This window comes from Centropristis striata, chromosome 10, assembly GCF_030273125.1.
Source record: "Centropristis striata isolate RG_2023a ecotype Rhode Island chromosome 10, C.striata_1.0, whole genome shotgun sequence".
Lineage (NCBI taxonomy): Eukaryota > Metazoa > Chordata > Actinopteri > Perciformes > Serranidae > Centropristis > Centropristis striata.
In genome coordinates, this window is record NC_081526.1 from 12916680 (window position 1) to 12939372 (window position 22693).

General features: G+C 41.2%; 1 protein-coding gene across 2 annotated transcripts in view; it reads left to right on the plus strand.

Moving 5' to 3' along the window:
• Positions 1–22693, plus strand: part of myo16 (myosin XVI) — a 100156-nt gene that overhangs the window by 59190 nt on the left and 18273 nt on the right. For both annotated transcript variants that reach the window (XR_009395007.1, XM_059342580.1), the window contains exons 21-30: positions 172–244; positions 4068–4220; positions 4708–4908; positions 6988–7063; positions 8134–8330; positions 9668–9748; positions 11705–11910; positions 19932–20034; positions 20691–20787; positions 20884–21157. Coding sequence is in view for 1 of the 2 variants with exons in the window: in XM_059342580.1 (XP_059198563.1) it covers positions 172–244; positions 4068–4220; positions 4708–4908; positions 6988–7063; positions 8134–8330; positions 9668–9748; positions 11705–11910; positions 19932–20034; positions 20691–20787; positions 20884–21157 (1461 nt within the window). In the remaining variant the exon portion in view is untranslated. The remainder of the gene's footprint in view (positions 1–171; positions 245–4067; positions 4221–4707; positions 4909–6987; positions 7064–8133; positions 8331–9667; positions 9749–11704; positions 11911–19931; positions 20035–20690; positions 20788–20883; positions 21158–22693) is intronic.

Consider the following 22693-nt stretch of genomic DNA (forward strand, 5'->3'; position numbering starts at 1 on the left):
ACTATTGACACACCCCCTTCAGATGTGTTGTGACACACACACACACACACACACACACACACAAACATGATCATTCCTGTCAGGGTGATGCAAGCAAAGTTTTTACATTGACCCTGCAGTAAAAGTTGTGCAACATAATTAATCTGATCTCTGTTTGTTAATTTCTTGCAGCGATCCTGCCTTGGAAATCGGGATCCTGGACATCTTTGGGTTTGAAGAATTTCAGAGAAATGGCTTTGAGCAGGTGTGACGATGCTTCCTTTTATTACATTTTATTCAAACCCAGAGACACTCATGTTCCTCTTCGCTTCAAGCCAACACATTACCCTTCCTCAACAAGCCAAATGCATTTATAACATTCCCTGATTAGCATCATTGGCTCAGAAGGCCATCCTGAGCTGTAGAAATCTCTCTGAATAGTGTGTAGTGTTGTAGTTTCAAACAGATCTTAATCAAATTGTGAAAATATTTGGGCCTGTTATCTATTTTAGCCCGGACATTTTATGTCTGTAATTGTAATGAATGAGATGAGGTCTGTGGCTGACTGTGGCGTGATTTTCTGCTGTCCTCAGATGAACTGACGGCTGACACAAAGACTGCTCTGTGTCTGAGAAATTGTAATGAGCAGCTTCAAACCAGTGTGTGTGTGTGTGTGTGTGTGTGTGTGATTCTTGTTTTTGTTTTTTTTTACAAATATAAGTTTTAAATCATTATTTATTCTTAATTTGAAATCTTTCTCATTCCAATGAAAAACAGTTTTTGTTTTTCTATGAAAAACTGCTCACATTTGTCTTAGTTGTCACATTTTTAATACAACTACCAGCAACAATGGAAACATACCTTAATTATTTCAAATGAAGTCCTAAAGTCCTTTTCTTTTGTTTAATATTCTGCAGTCTGGCTAGAGACAGCAGTAAATCCATCTTGTATGAGAGCTCAGTGTGCAGCAGTGGAATCCTGAAAATATCTCACCAATACCTCCTTCTTCTTTAAACACACAATATGTCATTTTCTGCCATTAAGGTTCTCTTAATCAAAATAAAAAGAGAGGAGTTGATGTCTTCACCACTGTTGCCGTCGTTGCAGTCAGCTTTTCCCGGTTATGATTCCTTCAGTGTTCATAATTCAGGTGGGGTTTTTTTTTTTTACCAGGAGCTGAAGTATCCACAGAGGCTAATGAAACCTGACAACAACACTGAATACAGCAGTTTCATGCTAAAGATCTGTTGCTCTGTAACTGTTGGACTGCTGGACAGCTGCCGCTAACATTTGCTCAGCTTGTTTCAATGATATATTGAAATCCAGATGTCTGATGACTAAAATGCTTCGTCTGGTTAGAATATGTAGTCAAAAACAGTGGTGTAAAGAAAATGATGTGGCCTAAAACTGGATAAGAGGTAAAATTGTGACAGCTTCTGGCAGAAAACCACGCCGATGACGCATGTACAAAGGCGAGAGGTACCTAATAACACCAAATGAAACAGACCATCACCAATTAACATAACAGATTTCTCCAGGTTATAACATTTAAACTTCGTACAATCATACAGTTACAGTATGGGACTGCACTCTGCACCAAATAGAGTATTTAGTAACAAGAAGCTTTGACATTTGTAACATATAAAATGTGATGATCTACTTTGATTCTTAACAAATAGGAATCTTGATTTTATTCCTCTTTGCTCAGCCCCTCCCTCCCCTAGAATGTATTTGTTTGTGTATGTGACTGCGTGTGCTTCTGCATGTACTCAGTACACAGATGGACCAGCATGTCTGCGATGCTTGGTTGTTTTTCGTGATGTCGGTGTGTGTGTGATTTCATTGCGTAGTGCACGGAGTACAACATGTGCAGCTCTCTACAGCTCACCTGTTATGGGCTGTAAATATGTCATGTGCTCATCAAGCATTCACTGTTAATAGACTACCCCATTGTAAGACCAGCAGGGACCAGGCAGACAGCTCTGTATATCACTGTGTGGTGTCTTAGGGTAGAATTTATAGTGCTCAAGAGGCTAAGTGCTACTCAGCTTATGTTCAGTCCCTGTGGAACTCCCAATCTTCTACCAGTCTTTATTAAGGCCAGTGTGTTTGTCTTTGCTTGCATGCGTGTGTGACTTTGGTTGTTGCGTGTGTCAGTGGCCTTAGCCTACCCCGGGATGTTCTCTAATCCAAGTGAAGGCGAGGGATTGCGTGACCTTTCCTCTCTGGGTCACGGAGAGTGCAAGTACCAGAAGGGAAGCGAGGGGAGGAGGCTAACAAAATGAGGGAAAAAAAGACACTGTCTCTGTCAGGCAGTGGCATCGCCTGCCACTTTCCCTCAGACATCTCCTTCATTGTTGCTGCTGAGCTGCCTATTAATATCAGCCCGTTCAATTCAGACACATACCCACCACCCACATAGAGAGAAGAGGAGGAGCAAAGTCTGGATAAACAAACTCAATGATCCCGCACTAGATGTGGCGCATCAGTGACAGACAAGCCCTCCCACTCTGACATGTTTGTACACACATTGCAGACACGTACACAGGCAGGCCCCACATGCGCAGCGTGATCAGGGTCATTAGGGCTTGTTAATTAGAGCTGTGTTTGTCAGAGGTGTGTTGTACCTGCTCAGCACTTTGCTAATGAGCTAACACAATCAACCACCTGCTGGGACTAAGCCTTTAATGTACTAGACTAGCTTGAAGACAAAGAACAGACAAACACTGATGAAAGAAAAACAGGACCATAGTCGCCTGCACCGCAGTACAACACACCTCTAGATCAGCACTTCTCAATCAGCGGGCTGTGAGACAGAATGTGGGTCATTGCATTGTTCTGATTCAATCACATGACAGAGCCCAAAGAGAAAAAGCATGTTTATTTTTTTCCCACAGCACCAAATAAACATTCAGTCTTTTTAGTGGCTCCATAAATCATGCAAACATTACCCCAAAGCTAAGGGCTGCAGGGCTTTATTTGAGCACTCATTACAATTGTAACCCGACCAATTTGTATTTATAAGACCAATTTAGTGGGGAAAAGTTCACTGATTACCAATATGGCAACTGATACAGTGAATTTTTGAGCTGGAATGAAAATAGACTTTTTTATTTGGATTTTACCCAGATATTACTTTGCGAAGGTACTCAAAAGGCTACTTTTTTAAACAAATATCTTTATTAAAGAATATTCAAAATTATTACACATTATTATGACAATGACAATTGTCAACCAATTCTAAAACAAAGAACTGAGAAATGAAAATGAATTAACCAAATAAATAGCAAAATAAATATGCAGTACTGTATGTTCAGTATCACTTGCTGACCATTAAAATAAAGAATAAATAAATATTCTTTTAAATAGGTAAAACCATTTATAAATTACTTTTAGCATTGTTTTACAGATACAAAATCTGTAATTTAATTTTATGTGTGATGTATTCATTATCATGATGCATCAGATGTTGGGTTGAAAAGAGGGACAACCCACTGAAGTACAAGAATGACAAGTTCATTCCTAGACTACAACACTGTAAGAGTTTTTTCGTGTCCCGCTTGTGACACATTTGGGTTCAGGAGAAGTTTAAAGCGGCCTGTTGCTGCAGTTTGCTGTCCCGCGTTGTTCCACTTCATATTCTGTGCTGCTTCTTGTTACATCAATGTGACAAGTCACACTTGAGTCTCCCCTCCAGAGCTCCACACGCAAACGACAGACAGTTCTACTTGATTGACTCCTGTGCTGTGATTGGTTGACTGCTGGGTTAGGAAGAGTTAATGCGTCTCAGCAGGAACTTTTTGTCCATACTATAGTTGGATTGAAAAAATATCCCACCTAGTGACCTAGTGACCTATATATGAACTCTTTATAATATACATGAGGTGTCCTTCTAAACAGCTCCCATAAGGTCTAGTTGGTTATTTGAGCAGTCCGTTCTTTTATGCCCCATTGACTTCCCTGTTGGTGCCACAGCAGGGTGTGTTTTCGAGATTGTATTTGCTTTAAAAAAAACAAAACACCGATTTTTATGTCATGTGCACTGAAGTGTTTTAGAGGTTGATGTGTGTGTGCTGTGTGCATTCCAGCTGTGCGTGAACATGACCAACGAACGTCTGAGGCAGTACGTCTACGAGGTGCTATTCCAGCAGGAGCAGGCTGAGTGTCTGCAGGAGGGCATCGCAATGGAGACCCCACGCTCCCCCAGCAACCAGCCAGCCGTTCTGGACTTCTTTCTTCAGGTATTGTGTGCTGCTGGTTTAAACCAGCCCAGTCCAGTCTGCTATTTCAGGATGTTATTCAACAGTGCAGACCCACACAGAGCTTTGACAAAAACAAATTCATTGTCTAATTAATTTCTGTTTTCCCTTTCCCCTTCATTTGAAAGTGAGACATCGCAAAAAAAGTAGTGTGCAAAAAAAAAAGCACACTGAAGCCCAGTAGTAAAGATGTGCACCATAATTGCAATTTTTTCCCCCCCTTTTTGTCCTTACCTTTATTTGATGTATCCTTCCCCCCCACGTTGTCTATTATCTCTCAATAATGTCCAAAACACCAAAAAGTATCACGTAAAGGAAAATGACTGAAGTTATTTGATATTAGAGGGACAACTGCACCCTGCGGGGATCAATAAAAGTGTCTTGATGGAACAATTTATTTCTTTTATTACAAAGTGTGCTTTGTAAACATGACATAAATAATGTGAGCATGTGTTTGTTCCTCCTCCAGAAGCCTCAGGGGCTGCTATGCGTATTAGATGAGGAGAGCCAGAGCCTGCGGCCAGCAGAGCAGACCCTCTACAAGAGGCTGTCAACCCAACTGGACTCCAATCCCACAGACGGTCTTTCTCTGACAACCAAGGATGGCAACGGAAACCCGCCGCCCAAAGACCAGGGCCCAGCCTTCACTGTCAGCCACTATGCCGGACAGGTCTGTCTGTATTACAGATAAATGTTTGTATGTACAGTAGTGTTCAAAAAAATAGCAGTCCAATGTGACTAATCAGATTAATCCAGGTTTTTAGTATATTTTTTATTGCTACAAGGCAAACAATTTACCAGTAGGTGCAGTAGATTCTCAGAAAACCAACAAGACCCAGCATTCATGATGTGCACGCTCTTAAGGCTGTGCAATTGGGCAATTGGTTGAAAGAGGTGTGTTAAAAAAAACCGCAGTGTCTGCCGTTGACTTTACAAACTCAGAACTATTTTGTACAAACTTTTTTGTTTCTCCAAGATTCTTTAACAACATTCCGCAATTCATTTCTATTTCTTGGTTTTGCTTCAGAAACAGCATTTTTGATGTCACCCCACAAGTTCTCAATTGTATTAAGGTCCGGGGATTGGGCTGGCCACTCCATAACATCAATGTTGTTGGTTTGGAACCAAGATTTTGCTCGTTTACTAGTGTGTTTCAAGGGCTTGTCCTCTTCAGCATAAGGCAACATGACCTCTTCAAGTATTTTGACATATGCAAACTGATCCATGATTATGACGTCATATTTGGGTCATAAGTCGCGCGAGCGATAACACATCTGCACGTGCGCAGATCTCTCTGTGCGCGTAAATTATTTCGTGTCACTCGCGCAGATTTCAACTGCTGCGTGCACTTGCTTGATATTCGCGCACATAGACAACAACCGAGTAAAGCAGAGGTAGGTGTGAGCGAGTAAAAAACAACAGCAACACGATCAACAACACTCTCTCTCCCTCATGCTCGCTCGCGTTGGAGCTCTGCTCGCTCAAACCAAGGACTTTTGACACATTGGGGGCGGAGACCAAGGCTGACCCCGGCCCTCTTATGATTGGTCATTTTCCAGCCCTTCACGTGGGTGCCTTTTCAGTTTTCTGCTGACAGCTCAGTGGTAGCAGCGGCATCATGTAAACAACAACAACGGTTGTTTCTTGTTTCTATTCGTGCAAATTGTCGTGTAAATACTACTTATAATAATAATAGTATGGATTAGAATATATAATAAATTGTAAATAAAAACATACACTGGTACCTTGCATGCCATGTAGCAATAAAAAATTTACTAAAAAACTGGATTAATCTGGTTAGTCACATTGGACTGCTATTATTTTGAACACTACTGTGTGTATTCAGAGGTAGAAGGTCTGGGAAGTAAATTAGTATATCTAACATGACTAGTTGTCATTTGAGTAAACCTCTAAAAGGCTAAAAAGTATAGGAAATGGATTTGGCAACTTTCCGATATCACAAGATCATACGAGAATCCATGTTGTCAGGCTTCAAATACTGCCGTTGTTGAACCACCAGTTGTGCCATTAATTCTGTGTCCAGCCATTGGAAGCTATAGAGGTGTTTTAGGTTTGTGTTTTACAACACAGAGAGGCAACTTTTCTTCAAAACAACAATGGCGGCTCCTTAAGACCTTAGTGTCCATGCTGCAAGAACATTATCAGACCTAGAGAGTAATTAGAGGTTATTTCTTCACTGAAAGAAGAAAGAACAGCCAAGAAAGCTCTTCTCAATGATCGAGGTACTTTCACATCAGCCAGTGATGGACTCTGATAGACAGATGGTTAATCCAATCATCTGACAAGTATTTTGTGAAAGCGACTGTCCTTTGTTTCTAATAATGGCTTCACAGATGGTTCTGTGTCAGGTCAGACCCCTGTGCCCCCCTGCTAAAATCTAAAACCTTAGCACAAACATAGATCCATTATAGTCTTCCAAAAAAAGACATTTAGCAATAGTAGTGACTGTGCAGGGGGATGTATAAGAATATTGTCTGATATCAAAATATGTTTTTTGGACTATGTGGCGATTGTCCACATTCACCATAACAGTTAAAAAGAAAAGATATGCTGCCAACACATAATAAACTATGCAGGTTTTTAACTTATTGCCAAAAGAAGCTGGTTTTGGTGCATTGACAAGGAAATAGAAAATATCAGTATAAAACTTTTTTTATGTTGCAAAGAAGATGTAAGAAGAGATACTGTCTTGATGAATTACTAAAATATGATTTATTTTCTTCGCCAGATATCATATGATCTCACAGGATCACTCACAAGAAACAAGGACTCCCTTCCTCAGAATCTTCTGTTTACGATGAAGTGTAAGTACCCAATGAATAACACATGTATGAGCACATTGTGGCGTCAGAGCACACTTGATCACAAAGATGCACTCTTGTCTAAACTAACAGCACACAGAACCACTCTTTGTCAAAATGTGGTTGTGTTTGTGTGCATGCGTTTCATCCCATGTGCAGCAGACAGCACCGTCTGTGTGTATATTGTCTATAGAAGGTGCCAGATGTGGGGTGTTGTGGTCGGCGGGACACAGGCAGTCGTTGTGTAACTGCCAGGCTGGCCTCGCATCCAGCAGCCTAATTGCTATAATTTCCATGATGAGGCTAATCTTCTAAAGGCTAGCCCTTCACTCACACTTGGCCGTTGTCCCTCCGTCTGACCCAGTCGATGCGTCGCTGCCGTTTAGCCACACGCACTGACATGCGTACTATGTGGTTTCTTCATATGGATGTCATCCCCTCCCCACTTTAAGCTTAAGCCTTAAAGCTAATAGAGCAGAGGGATCTATATAAGTCTATATTCAGGTGGTGCCAGTGATTGCTTTAAATGAAAAGACAATTACCCTCGGAGCTGTGTGTAATTAAGTCCTTAAATGAGTCCAGGACTTATGCTTGTTTTTCTTTGCTTGGTACGCCTACCTGCCATCATCTTTTCCTCTTTCACTCCCTCTCCCGCTCTCTCTCTCTCTCTCAGCCATGCGGATGAGAGCCACACGCCCACGTTCACACACATGTTGTTTGGCTTACTGAATGAGCTTATTGTTGTTGTCGACCGCTCCACGTGTTGGCGAGTGGCATGGTCCGCCCCCTCTTGTTGCCTGACTGATTGTTTACACGGACTCAAACTTTATGCCCCCACCCTCGCTCCTCTGATGCCCCTCTCCTTCCTTGTTTACATCCTCCTCACTGTTCTTCCCCTCCTTTCTTCCTTTCTATCTATTCATTCCACCTTTCCTGACTCTCCTCCACCCCCTGATCTCCACCAATGCTGTTGCTTCTTTTCATCATTATTTCCCCCCTCTCTCTCTCTCTCCCTTTCTCTCTCTCTCTCTCTCTCTCTCTCTCTCTCTCTGTATGTGCTTTGTGCCCTGCAGCCAGTGAGAGTGTGTTACTGCAGCAGCTCTTCCAGTCCAAGCTGACTCAGACTGGTTCCCTGGTGCCAGCAGCCCAGGGCCGTGTCGGGTTGAGGGGACCCAAAGCCGCCCTGTTGCTCCACAGGATGCCATCAGCCTCCCATGTCACTGCCAACAATGTACCCCAACAGCCCCGGAGGTACCCTGATCTTAGCAAGGTACAGTACACTGGTGCAGGACTTCACATAAACCACAGGCAGCAGTGTTGTTATTGAACCGTAGCTCCTGTCAACTCAGAAGTACACTTGAGCGGCATCAGGACTTATTCATTTTCTGTTATCATTGACAATTAGTTAATTACATCACACTAGCTTTTGGGACTAGTTATGTTATTGTTATTTAACCTTTCTGAGGCTGTTACCAAAATGCGGCCCCAGGCGTCCCAAAATAGTTTAACCATAAATAAATCAACATGGTAGACCCAGGATTGATAGAAAGCACATATTTGTTTTAACAGTATCATTTATAGGCTTGGATTTGTACCAAAATAGGTTTTATATCACAATTTCTTGTGAGAAACCAAGAATTTCTATATAAAATCAGACAATCAGCAGAACCATTCAGCCCAAATGACATCATCCTTTGTTTCATAATCACATTTTTTTGCAACTGTGAGATTGGCAGTGGATCAGACTCTTTAGATTGAATAGTCAAAAAGTCGACTATTTTGGGCCACCCCTAAAGATACATAATAAAATACAGAAAGTGACAATCAAGCTCTGTCTTCATACATGGTGACTGACTGCTGCGCTGATCAGTGGACAAACGGGATAGTATTTTGGAAAAATCAACAGTCTAATTTAAGCTTCTTCCCACCACAGTGCTATATATAAACCTCTGGGAATTGGATTTGTTTCAGATAGAAACTACACAGGCATGCAGACACATGCATACAGTTATGTGATCACTTTTCTCATGACATGTAATCATAAACACAAAAACTACCCCCCACCCCCAGTCCATCTCTTTGTCTGCATTTGGTTTTGGAAAGCACATAATACTGGTGTACATTTGTGACTGGAAAAGCTTGCTGGTTGTGTAACCTCCTGGGGGTCCGGCCTGCTGTCTCTGTGGCTCATTAGCCATCTAGAGAACAGGCTTACATAAGACGCCTTTCACCTCCCAGATCTGTCCCAGCAGCCTTATACGGTAACATTAGGTAATATTGCAGTAGTACACTGGATGTAAGACAGTAAATAAGACAATAAATGCCATGGGTAGAGTTGGCTGTAAATCATATGAAACAGAATAATTGGCACTGACAGAGAAGAGGTCTAATGGGACTGTTTAGCATTCTTTGCAAGCATCCTGCACAGAATCAAGAAAAAAATAATTTTCAACTCATGTTTTGATCAAAGCCTAATTTGATGTTAATATGTGGTAATTATGTTGTAATGATTCCATATTCCTCAGTGGCCACTTGAAGTAAGATGCACTGCACAGCTAATTCTTTTTTTTCTCTCCCTCTCTCTCCATTATCTCCTTCCTTTGTCAGATCTTGAAGAAGAAAGGCTCAAGCTCCTTCCTTCAACGGCTAGAGCGCTGTGGGCCCATCACAGTGGCTGTCCAGCTGAGGGTAAGAGCCACTCCCTCCACTTAACACACATTTGTAGTTTTTGACAGGGTCAGGCCTAAGCAAGGCTTAGTTCTCTTTTCCTCACAGCAAGCCGGCGCGAACCTGCCGACTGGAGGATTCTTTCTGTGTGGACTTTAAACGTCCTCTGCACGATTCTTCTCTAAACGGCAACCTCTTGGGCTGAAAAGTGTCAAAGACTACAGTTCCTTGAGTGGCCACTTGAGTCTTGCTCCAAAGGGGAGTTAATCCTCATAGACCCCATGTTAAAATGCCCAACTTTACATACAAAACAAATACTTTTGGTCACTTTTGGTCAACTGTACTGGGGGTCAATTTTTATATAGCTTACCTCTTTACATTATATTAAAGCTTAGAGTTGTGCATAATAAAGGCTGTGGCCGCTTTGAGTGACAGTTGGGTGCCATTGCACTTGGCGTGTCTCTTTTGCGCTCTACTTCTTTGCCCATTTTTGGATCAGCTGGGGGTTAGGAGGAGTCAGGCACTGCTCAGATGTTGACAGCCTGAGCCAGCACACTGAGCTTCACAGCTGCTCTTCAGAAACCTGTGGGTGACATCATAGAGACTCATGCATGTTTTATACAATCTGTGGTTTTCTCCCATGATTGTTTCCTCCCACAGTCAAGGTGTGCAGGTCAGGTTACTGGACTTAAAATTGTCCATAGGTGTGAATGTGTTAGCCTGTACTAGTGTCAAGCTAATGGTGTACCCTAGCCCTTTATGGAAGTCTCTCAGTCCTCCAGCAGAGTCCTAAATAAATATAAACAACAAAATAAGCTAAAACTTGACAAACTTACCATTGAAGCCTGTGTTTATACTTATTATAACAATCATCTAATGCATCACATTTACAACAACCTTCAACTGTTAGGGAAAAGCGAATATACGGGTTTGATTAAGTGTTTGATGCCTATCAGACCAAACCAGTCTGTTCAGTTTACCTTTGTCTTTATTCTACTGAATGCCCTTTTCCTACATCAAGTACCTGCAAGCATCTCATATCTTAAGTTAAGTGCAGGGATTTGTTAATTAAACTTAAGGTTTAATGTGAATTAAGTCCTGCTCTCAAGAAACTGCTTCAGGGTACTGTGATTTCATAACTACATAAAGCAACAATAATATTCAGTTAGAGGAAAATTGCTCAGTGCCTGCTGGTGACGCAACGGAGCTGAAATGTGGCCCAGAGAAGCAGTACCTTTGGAGTGAATGAAGCCAGTGTGTTGCACAATCAGAGTTGTGGGTTTGTGGTGGACGAGTCCCTCAGGGAATGGCAGGGAAGGAGAGAGTGGGTTGAAGAATGATGCTGTACCAAGCCAAGCATGAAGCCCTCCACATGAATGAATGAACAATGAACAACAACCACTGTGTGCCGTGCGCACACGTTTCTACGTGTGCATGCGCATGTTTGGAGGGAGGACAGCAGCGTAAATAGTGGCTGTGACGTTCAAAGATGAGGGGAGAGGTGTTGATCGTTGCACCCAAGGGTATCCAGAGTATAGACTGACGTCAGTCCGAAAAGTGGCAGAAACACAGATGTAATCGTTTATATGGATGTGTGGGTATGTGTGTATTGTGTTTGTGTGTGTGACCTTGGACGCAGCATCTGTGAATTGAGGGCTTGAAGAAAAGCTCTCTCACACTCACACACCCTTCCAAAGAGCAAAGAGCTCTTTGTGTTTTTGCTTCCTCCAGAGGCAAAACACCCCCCGAAAATCAGACCACTTTGTCTCAAAAACTGTGTGACCTTACTCCAGTCAGTGTGGCTCGCAAATCAGGTTACAGCATCAAAGGGAAGAAGCCACAGAGCCCTCTCTTCCTTCAGCTACTATACAAGAAAAGTACAATTAATGTTGTTAGTCAGAGCACAGCATGTTTCACATTCTGTCATGATTGTAAAACTTCAGACGACTGTATCTTCTTTCCTTTTCCCTCTTACAGAACTCGCTGTCAGAAGTGATCAGTAAGCTGCAGGCTTGCACTCCTCACTTTGTGGAGTGTGTGCGCCCCAACACCAGTGGTCAGCCAGACACTTTTGACAGCTTCCATGTCTCGACCCAGCTGCAGTACATCGGGGTGCTCGAGATGGTGCGCATGATCCGTTATGGATACCCCGTCCGCCTGTCCTTCCCAGGCTTCCTCAGCAGGTCAGTGTTGCATAATTAAGAGCGTTGTAACTGTTAAAACTCGCCCTCTGAATTCATTATTCTGTCTGTGTGCTGATTCATTCACCTCACAGCCTCATACTTCCTTAAGGGAAGTTCTTAAAGATGACAGACTGCTCTGCTTCCTCTCACTGGTCTCAGTAGTTTAGATGCTCCCAGCAGGTCACCGTGATCTCCTTCACTCTATGTACAACAGGTCGAGCAGGTTGCAGTTTGCAGAAAGCTTGACAGCATTATGCATTGTGTACATCTGCAATGAATGAAGGGCAAATACTGTAGTGGATCACACGCTCACATTCAGACTGGCACATTAGCATTGTGAAGTCACAGCAACCTTTCCTGTTAGAGAGACATAATGACCTCAAATGGCTTTTTAAAAAAGTTTGATGGGATCACATTTCCCATGTCAGCCCGACACACACACATTAACCAGTCAGTTGTGTGTAAGGTCTCCGTGCCCCACACACATGAATGTTGGCCATTATTTCTCCCCATCACCTCCTCTCTTAACTCATTCACTACGTCCCCTGCTTTCCTGTAAAGTGGTAGTGTTGGTGTTCCCTTTTTAAACTGCTCCTCAACTCCATCTCACCAGCCTTTTTATTTGGCTCTATCTTTTTGTGAAGCAAAGGGAATGATGTGTTTCTGTCACACCACATCTCCTCCATTTCTTTATCTCACTTTCCATCCCTCTCAGTTTGTCTGTTTGTTTCACTCTTCCTGTTCCTCTGATTCTGAGAACCAGTGGAATACTGAGAGGATTTAGCTCTAAGTCTGTCTGTCTCTCTCTCTCCCTCTTTCTCTCTCCCATCCTCAGTCTGTCTCCCAGCCTCTCTCTCGCTCTTTTTGAGGATAAAGGGATTAACATGAACATTCCTGCCAGATAATAAGAGGGGACAAAGCTGGTCACATGACCCCCCCCAAAAGTTTCCACTACCCTGCTGTAAACATTATCACATCACCACACACACACACACACACACACACACACACACACACACAAACTGTACGTGTGCATGTCCTAAAATGTCCCAAAAGAGAAAAATATGATAAATGAAAATCCTGTTTTTTATTATCACTTGTCTGAATTTTAAATAAATCATAAGCAGTGAAGCATTTAACTGTTAAAAAAACAAAAAACAAAAAAAGGCAGTGACTCACACTGTTATTCTGAAAGCTGAAAGGATCACATTCCTCATCCTGAATTGATTTTCTAGTGGACTGCTAACCAACACAGAGTAGCTCCAGTTGAAGAGTTTGGTGCAAAAAAAACATCAAAATAAGATTTATTGCCAAGTAGGTTTTTCGCATTCATGACATTTTCCTTGTTTTCTTGGTACAAAACAGTCACAATGAACATAGTAGGAGAAAAGAATGTAAAGAAACTTCACCAAAAGTCAGGAATTATAAATAGAAATACATTTACAATGAATAATGTATAAAATATAACTGTATCAAATTGAAAAGGGCTGCACAATATTCAAAATAGATAGGATGAAATGTGCAAAATATTGTAAAAAATAAATAAATAAATGTCCCTAGTATGAAAAATGTGTGCCATGTGTGACAGTGATAACCAATATGGTGTGACTGAGACGTGCTGCATTTATTGTGTGACACTTAATATTTTCTGGTCAAACATACACGAGTGAAATAGATAATTGAAAATCATATGTAAGAGAGATTTTCATGAGGAGCGAACCTGAACAGGGAATTGAATCTGGAGTGAAGTGAATCCAATATAGATTGTAGTGTTGTCTGTCCATAAGCTGCCAGCAGCTCCTTTGTGTTTCTGATGGATATACCTTGTAGTGCCAACACTCTCATTGTTCAAGCTGTAATTGAAATATTCCTGGTGAGGGTTTTTGTGAAAAGCTGGTTGTTGAGCCGTGTGTGTGTGTGTGTGTGTGTGTGTGTGTGTGTGTGTGTGTGTGCGCGCGCATTTCTGTTACCTTCTGGGGACCTTTTCCAGTAGTTAGAGTTTCAGTTCAGATTAGGCTGAAAGGAAGTTAATGCAAAACATAGAAAATATCTGGGTGTTTGTGTGTGTAAACATTTATACGTGCAAGAATGTGAGTGACTGTCATATAAATTTAGGCAGCCCTTTATTGTACGATAATCTATGTCAGCCACGGGTGTGACCAGCTGATAACTGAGCATCAGAAGCACCAGCTGGTCGCCACAAAGCAGGAACTTAACTGTTTCTGGGTTGGGTATTTCCAGTGAATTGGTCAAAGGTTGATGTGGTTTCGATTGTAATATCACTCTGAAGCAGGTTGTGTGAGGTTTTAAGATGGTTTCCACAGCTGTTCTAGATTCTGACCAATATGGGATGTTTGAGACCAGTACCTATTTTAGACAGATAACCGATATTGATGGCTGATATAGTGAATATTTGAGATGGAATGAAAATAGAATTTTTTCTATTTGCATGCAATGATTTTGCACCAATATGACTATGCAAAGTTACTCAAAAACAACCTAGACAAACAAATTCATTAAATAATATTAAAAAATGATCATACATATATACCTATTACATTGTCAACCAATTCTAGAGATGAACACTGAGTAAATAAAGAATAAATAAAAAATAATTCTAAAGTTCAGTAGCAGTCAATTGCTGACCATTTAAATTAAGAATATAAATAAATAAATAGCTGAACAACATTTCTAAATCACCCCAAGCATCTCTTTCTGCATTATATGTTCTTTAAAAATATCAATAATCATATGTACCAATTTTATATAAGTTTAGTCTTTACTGAAGAAGAGGAGAAAGAGGGTTGGAGCCAACATAACAGTTCAGTGATAACATATGGAGGAAAGTTAGTCAGTATGTTGATGATGAGAGCCTTGTTTATATGAATTATTCCTCCGTGGCAGCTGACAGTCTCTGGAGCAGACACAGAGATAGAAAAGCAGACAAGGGAGGACACTTTCTGCAGATTGTTACAGCGAGATGTGACATGTAACATCTTGCTGATTGAACAACAAACACACTATTATTAGTCTCAGGTGTACTTTTTTGACTCACAGGCTTCCACTCATTCAGTTTTCCAGCTGTCCAGTCAGTGTGGATATTGTGCAGAGAGCAACTGTTTCCCTGAAACTAAAGAAAAGTCCAAATCAGCAGACAGACATTAAGAGTTCCTCCTGAATTCAATTTCTACCAGACTGGTTAAGTGACTCACACACAGAGCAAAGGGGTGCATAATGAATTGATTTTAACTCTTCCAGATCCTCCAGCTGTTTGTGAGAAGCCAGCTCATTTTATCTTTTCTGCAATCCCTGATGGTAAACATTGGAGAGGGAAGCAGCACTGCATCCACTCAAGGATGGAAGTGTAGTAAGCAACTGTATTGCAGTATTGTAAAGAATACAGTTGATATCCTTTGTTCTCTTATTGATATACTGTAGAACTGCCTTATACTGGGACAAACAATGACATCATCTGCAACTATTGTACTTAACACTGAAATCACAAGTCGTGTTTCCATCAATTAATTTCGCATTTTGAAGATTGGCATGAGAAAAGCTTGACAGAAACACCTTTCGAAAGTGCACATAAAAGTTTTTATGGTTGCTTGAGGTGGTTTTTGTCTTTTTCGAAAAATTGTTAATGCACTAAAAGGGAGGTGGAAAAGATTTGTCCGAATGAGTTCTGACGTAGTGAACATTTAATTCACATGACTGATCAGCTGTTTCCACTCTGACACAAAAGAACAATTATAAGTTACCCAATTTTTGTTGTTTTTTCTCTCTCAAGCAAATTCGACTCCTTTTTCTGTTCACTGACGGATTAGCCATCTTCTGACCAAAGCTCGTTAATGCAGCTTTGTTTATTCGCTCTATACCAGCTGATGGAAACATCCCTATTCGCATTTTCAAAATTTCACTTCAAAATTTGCTCAGTCTTTAATGGAAACCCAGCTACAGTTACCTTGGAACAAAGCATTATTTTGACCCACAGGGAAGTACTCAGCACTCCCATCCAGCTGGTAAAACAGAAAACAAACTGAATCCTTAAAAAGTAATAATCTTAATGGGCTTATGAACTGTAATTACTAAACTTCAAATTATAAATGCGTTACTGCTCAGCACTTGTTTGTGTGAATATGAATGTTTTATGTTCATACAAATAGACCTTTTGAGTGTGCCTTTGTCTGTCTTGTGTCCCCGTGCTGCTGTTTATACATTAAGGTCATGCTTAATTTGAGTGGCTACCACTCACAAAGACACCAGTCAGCCCAGCCCAAGTGCCATTCATATCTCTCTCTCTCCTCCGCTGCGTTCAGCACAGACATGCCCAATGAATGAACACTGCGTCGGCCAAGGAAGGAGCTGCTGCAGAGTGGGGGTGTCGTCACAGAGCTCTTTCTCACTCAATTTCTTATCCTTCTTCCCTCGGAACCGCCATTTTCTTTTCTTTTTTTTCTCCATCTTCACCCTCAAATAACAATTTTTATTTTTGTCATACTTTCTGTCTCTTCATTTCAGTCTTTATCTGTCTTTTTTTTCTCTGCCCGTTTCTTCACTATCGCAATTTTTTTCCCACTTTTTATTTCTGTTTCTTTTTCATTTATCACTCTTTCAAAACGGGCCACGGCCCTTGACTAATCAAAATGACAGGACAATAAATCACCCATTAATCGTAAAGGTTTGCTATATTCTCGTGAACACAAACACACTGATGTGTACACACACACACACACTTGCAGGCTGGAACCATGCGGGCCACTTCACCATGTCATAGTGGCTGCCTGAAGCAAATTACATTATTGTCCTGGTAACCGAGTGATTTATGAGGAAATCTATTTTACTGTTGCTTTTATTTGTCTTTTATGATACACTATGTGTTTTGTGGCCGTATTTATTTTGTGCCGATGTGTAAGGTCAAATACCAACACTTGAACCTTGTTTCTTTCCTCCGTTCTTCGTTGTTACAAAGTGGATGAGAAAAAGGACATCAGTATTCATAGAGCATGTCACAAATGGAGCTCCAAAGCATATCGGTCATTTTTTTTCTATATGTCCAAGTCCTCATTACCTCCCACTGATAGATAAACACACACATTTGTAGAAGAATATCCATCATTTCAGACTGACCACCGGGATGAAAATCCATGACTAAACAAAGCTGCTGTGAGAATATGGCAACTAAAAGTTTATCTGATGGATAGGAGCAGCTTCAGAGAGGAAGTGAGTGTTTTAAATTCCAGCTGCATTACCTTTACCACCTCTAACAGTGATCTGATGGCCTGTTGGTCATAGAGAGCCACGTTAGCGGCCTGTAGCCCTCAATTTAAACTCTTATCAAAGGGGTTATTTCACTTCTTTGACTCAACATGAAGCCCCCTAGGGTCTTGTAAAAGCAGGGACCATCGATGGTTTTCATATCCTCATAGGGGAGGTCATGGGTTTACAGAGTTTCTTTGTGTTTTATGGGCCCAGGGGGACAGCGTGTGCTGTCTGTAGGACTGGTATTACCATACAGAGAGAGGGTTAGGGAGAGTTCAGACGGAGCCCACTCCTGCAAATCAAACACATCCCACATTCACGTGCACTTACTTACTCACTATTGACAACACAAGTGGTTTATGTCCGCAGCCATCTGCTTGTTATATTTTCCTCATCATATGTGTGACATCATCAGCTGGCTCGGCCTCTCGTTGATAACAGAAGGAACAACACAAGCTGACAAAAGGCGCTGTCCAACTGATTTTTAGGGCTTTATTTTTGCTCAACTGATTTCATTCAGAAATGTCCTAATTTCTATGCTTTCTATCTGTGCACATATTTTATGTAGTCTTACATATTCTTAATGTCTAAAAGCTTATACAAGGGGAACAAGTTTCAAGGGGAACTAATGCAGTTATATCCTATATGCTCTCTTCAAAGCCACCAGTAATTTTACCTTCTCCTATCCTGACTCTGGATGAGTACCTCATACAACCCCACTTCAAAAAGATCCAAACTATCCCTTTAACTGCTGTCTTTGAGATTTGTAAAATTCAGGTTAACACTGAGATTGATTTCTAGATTTTTAGATTTGAAAAAACAAATCCTATTTACCTACAACTGCTGGACAGAAATACAAGGTTAACTCTAAATCTGTTGTCTTAAAAATAAGATTTTACTGAATTTACTGACTGTATTTAACCAGCAGGAGTTGCATTGTGCTATACAGCATATACTAAAAAATATGATACTATACTTCATGGTTAATAATTTAAAAAAAATGTACTGTAACTTTTTGTGACGTTAGTATTACATAATTATTTTACGTAAACAAAATTATAACATGTCGGGGCAGGAAAAGAAGTGTAAATTATAAATACCGGTAGTACAATTAATGTTGGTTGAAATGTATTTAGCTGCTTCAGTTTCAGGGTCCTGGTATTGTTCATTCTGGCTCACTGTCATGCTTACTGGGGCTCTTGAATAGAACAGAGCCATTGTTAATGGTATTAGTAACACCTGAATTCTCCTACTATGACAAGTTATAATGTCAGCTGTGAAAAAGCCTATAGTATTTATTCTGTGCCTCTGACTTCACCTTTATTTTAGTTTCAATGAGTAATCAACATATTTTCTGTTGTAGCTATTTAACAGTGAGTGTATGATATTTTTCTCAGATAAGGTGACATGTGTATACATTCCTCACCACCAGTAGGAACACACACTGCAGCCAGACAACGTTAAACCCTCTGGAGTCCACGAAAGTGCCAGCGCATTACTTCTTCATGATGTCACAACGTAAAAACGAAGCAACATCTATCCCAGCCATCAGCTTCCCCGTAAAGTACTGGCTTGAAACTCCAAGCCAGGTTTTGTTTGATGATGATAAGCCAAGTAAAAATGGAGATAAGGTCAAATATATTTAGTGTAAAAATATATATGTAGATGTTATTCTCATTCTACCTATTATATGTGCAACCTGTGTTCACATTTGCAGCATTTAAATTTCTTTATTGAGCATTGCTGTGTTTTGAAAGTAAAAAACATTATTTTTGAGATCAGATTTTATGTTCTTTTGGGTTCAAAATGTTGATCCAGTAAGTCAAAGCGAAAAAAAATCACATCTTCTTCAGTACAATTTTATTTCTGTAGCAGGTGGGAGGAGGCTTAAAAAGGCCCTTCAGAAGGAACTGCTTATGCAGCGGGGAATGTTTTGTTTTTATCCCAGTCACATTTTTTTGCATTCAGTTGGAAATGCAGCTTCTGTCACCCTTATACTGCACATTCAGAACTCACACTACATATAAAAACATAAACAGTTACACTCACCGGCCACTTTATTATATCGCAAGGTGTACCTTATAAAGTGGTGGTGTGGTGCTCTGCTGCTGTAGTCCATCTGCTTCAAGGTTTGACGTGTTGCGCGTCCAGAGATGGTTACAAACAAGTTATTTGAGTTAGTGTTGCCTTTCTATCATTTTGAACCAGTCTGGCCATTCTCCTCTGACCTCTGGTATCAACAAGGCACTTTGGTTCGCTGGATATTTTCTCTTTTTCGGACCATTCTCAGTGGACCTCAGAGCTGTTTGTGCTTGAAAATCCCAGCAGTTTTTGAAATACAACCAGTCACATTCAAAGCCACTTAAATCATCTTTCTTCCTCATTCTGATGCTCAGGTGATCAGGTAAATGTGTTAATGAGCAGTTGTACGGGTGTACATAATAAAGTGGACAGTGAGTGTACATACTTATAAAGAGCAGCATTTTTTCTCTCATTTGATTCCATGCTAACATTTCTCTTGCTCACTTTCTCTTTTACCCCCACCGTCCCGGGCACAAACGAACCACTGTCTCCATCAAGCTGACCATTCATAGCAACGGTTGCCTGGGGCAACACCAATAGGAACAGATGCCGTTTGGCTGGTCTGCCGTATGACCCCACTAACCTTTGAACCTATTGTTTCTGAAAGCGGGGACGTTACTATGTCGTGTCTATGTTTTTGAGTTTTCTAATGTTTTCTGTTTTATATCTGTGTGTCTCAGATATAAAGACCTCGTGGTCCCGACTTTGGGGGACAAGAAAAAATTGTCCCCAGAAGAGAGATGTCGCTCTGTTCTACAACAGTCCAAACTCCAGGGATGGCAGGTGTGTGTGTGTCTCTCTCTGTGTTTGTGTGTCTATAACTTAGCCTCTTTTTCTGTCTCCATCAATAACAAAAGATTTGCCAAATGACTTAATCCCTGACCCTCTATTTGAAAGATCCCATGGAATCTTTGACAACTCGTTCCAGCTGTCCCACCTCATCATCATTCTCCTCACACACACAAACACACACACACACACACACACACACACAGCAGCATGGACCCGCCCATCCCCCCCCTTCTCTGTCCTGTCTGCCAGACTGCTGTTGTGTCTGAGTGTATGACCCCAAAGGTCACATCAGCTCCCGCCTCACACACGCACAATGGCCCGCAGACACCTTTTTCACACAGCTCTGCTTGTCACACACACACCACTCGTACAAGTAGCGTGTGTTGGAATGAATAGTGTCTGTGGTAGTATGTCACTCCAATAGATCTGTGCACCTGGTATAAAGTGACCTCTGCCGCCACCCCAAATGCCCTCTAAAGCCAGGAAGTGAATGCAGTGTCAACATGCAAACTCCACACCCCCCTATTATCATGCATCATGGCTACATCACTGCTCTCCCATCGCTCAACTAGCTAGTCACACTCTTCTGAGACTCCCAGAGGCTGATGATAATGGAAGTTGATTAGATGTTGTTGTTGTGTTTGTAGATGGGCAGCAGCAAAGTGTTTCTGAGATACTGGCAGGCAGACCAGCTCAACGACCGCTGCTACCAGCTTCATAAAAAGATCATCACTTGTCAGAAAGGTAATACTCGAAAAATAACAAACATGTGTTGCACTTAATCCCTCCTTCTTTTCCCAGACACCTCTGACATCTCTGCTCCTCTTCCTCTTGTCTCAGTGGTGCGCGGCTGGCTGGCCCGACAGCGTGTTCATCGCAGGCTGTCCTCACAGCAGAAAGAGGAGTGCAGCGTGCAGCGTTTCCTGCAGGGGGCAGAGGACATGGGGCTGCGAACCTACGACCAGCTGGTCATCCAAAATGCATCGGACATCGCACGAGAGAGCGACCGCCTACGCTGCCATGGCAACAGCCTCGTCAACACCCTTGGCAACAGCCCACCGCTTGGTGAGAGGCCTGAACCAGTGGGCAAGGAGGAGGACCAGCCTGTCAGGAGGTAAATTAACAAAAACCCTCACAATTCACATGCCAGATCGGAAGGAAAAGATATGAATATTCAACCATGTCGAATTCCAGTTTTTCCCCATTTATATTATGTGTATTTTTTTTTTTCGTCCCTGTTCCTACTAAATTTAATTAATTTGATTAAAAAGTATGGGTTTTTTGACTTGCACCATGCTACTTATACTTCACAGTTATGCAACCAATCAAGACTATATTCTCATTGAAATATGGCTTTTATTATTATCTAATATAATTAATAATACTAAATGTGATGGCTTCATAGTGACTGTATTTATCCTGGGATGTAAACAATCTGCAGTTACTGTCATTCACAGAATTTATGGTCATATAAGGGAATCATTTTCCTTAATATGTGTGTGTTTTCATGTGTCTGCACAACATATGCTCTCTCAATTAATGATGTCATTGTATCCCCGTGTGCTGTAGGCTTTTAATTGTATATTTCATGATGGATAGTCAGATAATGAGCTGCGTTATCAGATTGTATTAGTATTGTGTTGCACCTATGGAACGCTATCCTTCTCGACACCTCACCTCACTCTAATATAACATTTCATGCCTGGAGAAAATGGAATAACCATGAAAGGCTCAGTCAGAAAGGGGAAAAAGGTTAGAAAAAGCTCTTTTTCCATTTTGGACCATTGTTGTTTTTAATTTATGTTAATGATATGCCACCAAAAAGATTAAAAGGAAAATGCAGGGGGCACAGATCAATGTTATTAAATACAACTCAATGCTTCTGCCAGGACACATATTGGACCAGGAGAAATGAAACAAGTTGGATTATTAATTCCAAAGCTCCAGTATATATACCATTAACTATATTAACTATCAGATGAATTAATATAGTTATAAGAAAACATAATTGCAACACAAGAACAACCTGCCCCTGCATATAAGGAGTAATGTTAAAAGTGCTAAAACAAAACAAAAAACTGCCTTGACCGTAGCAGCACATTTGAACACTTTTTGAAATACAGTATTTTAGATATTAAATAAAATTTTAAGCAATCTACCTAAAAGATGAAAAGGAACATACACACACACGATTTCTGTGTGTCCTCTGTGTGTCCTTGTGCGTATAACATCTGCTGCTGGGACGGCAGACAGGAGCACAGGGAGGCTTCGAACAGGAGGAGGGGTGTCGGTTGGTGGACTGGGAGTAGAGTGGCGACTCTCCACTGTTGTAGGGATATAGGGTGTAGGGGATTAATATTCACCCAAACTCACCTAATTTCTCTGCAGGTTTTTAAAATGCCTTCCCCCCCATGACCTACGCAAACGCTCGGCCACCCCCCACCCGCAATCCTGGAACCAACAGATGGCTCACACAGATTAGCAAAGGAAATATCAAACTGGATGTTATCAAATTACTGCAAGGAGATTAGATTTAAAGTATAATCTCTTTGGTCTTTATCCTCCAATTGGCCTCCTTAGCTCATATTTGTGGCATGACAGTTGAAGCCAGCATACATTGAGTTTGAGCATAGTGATGATCTAAATGATA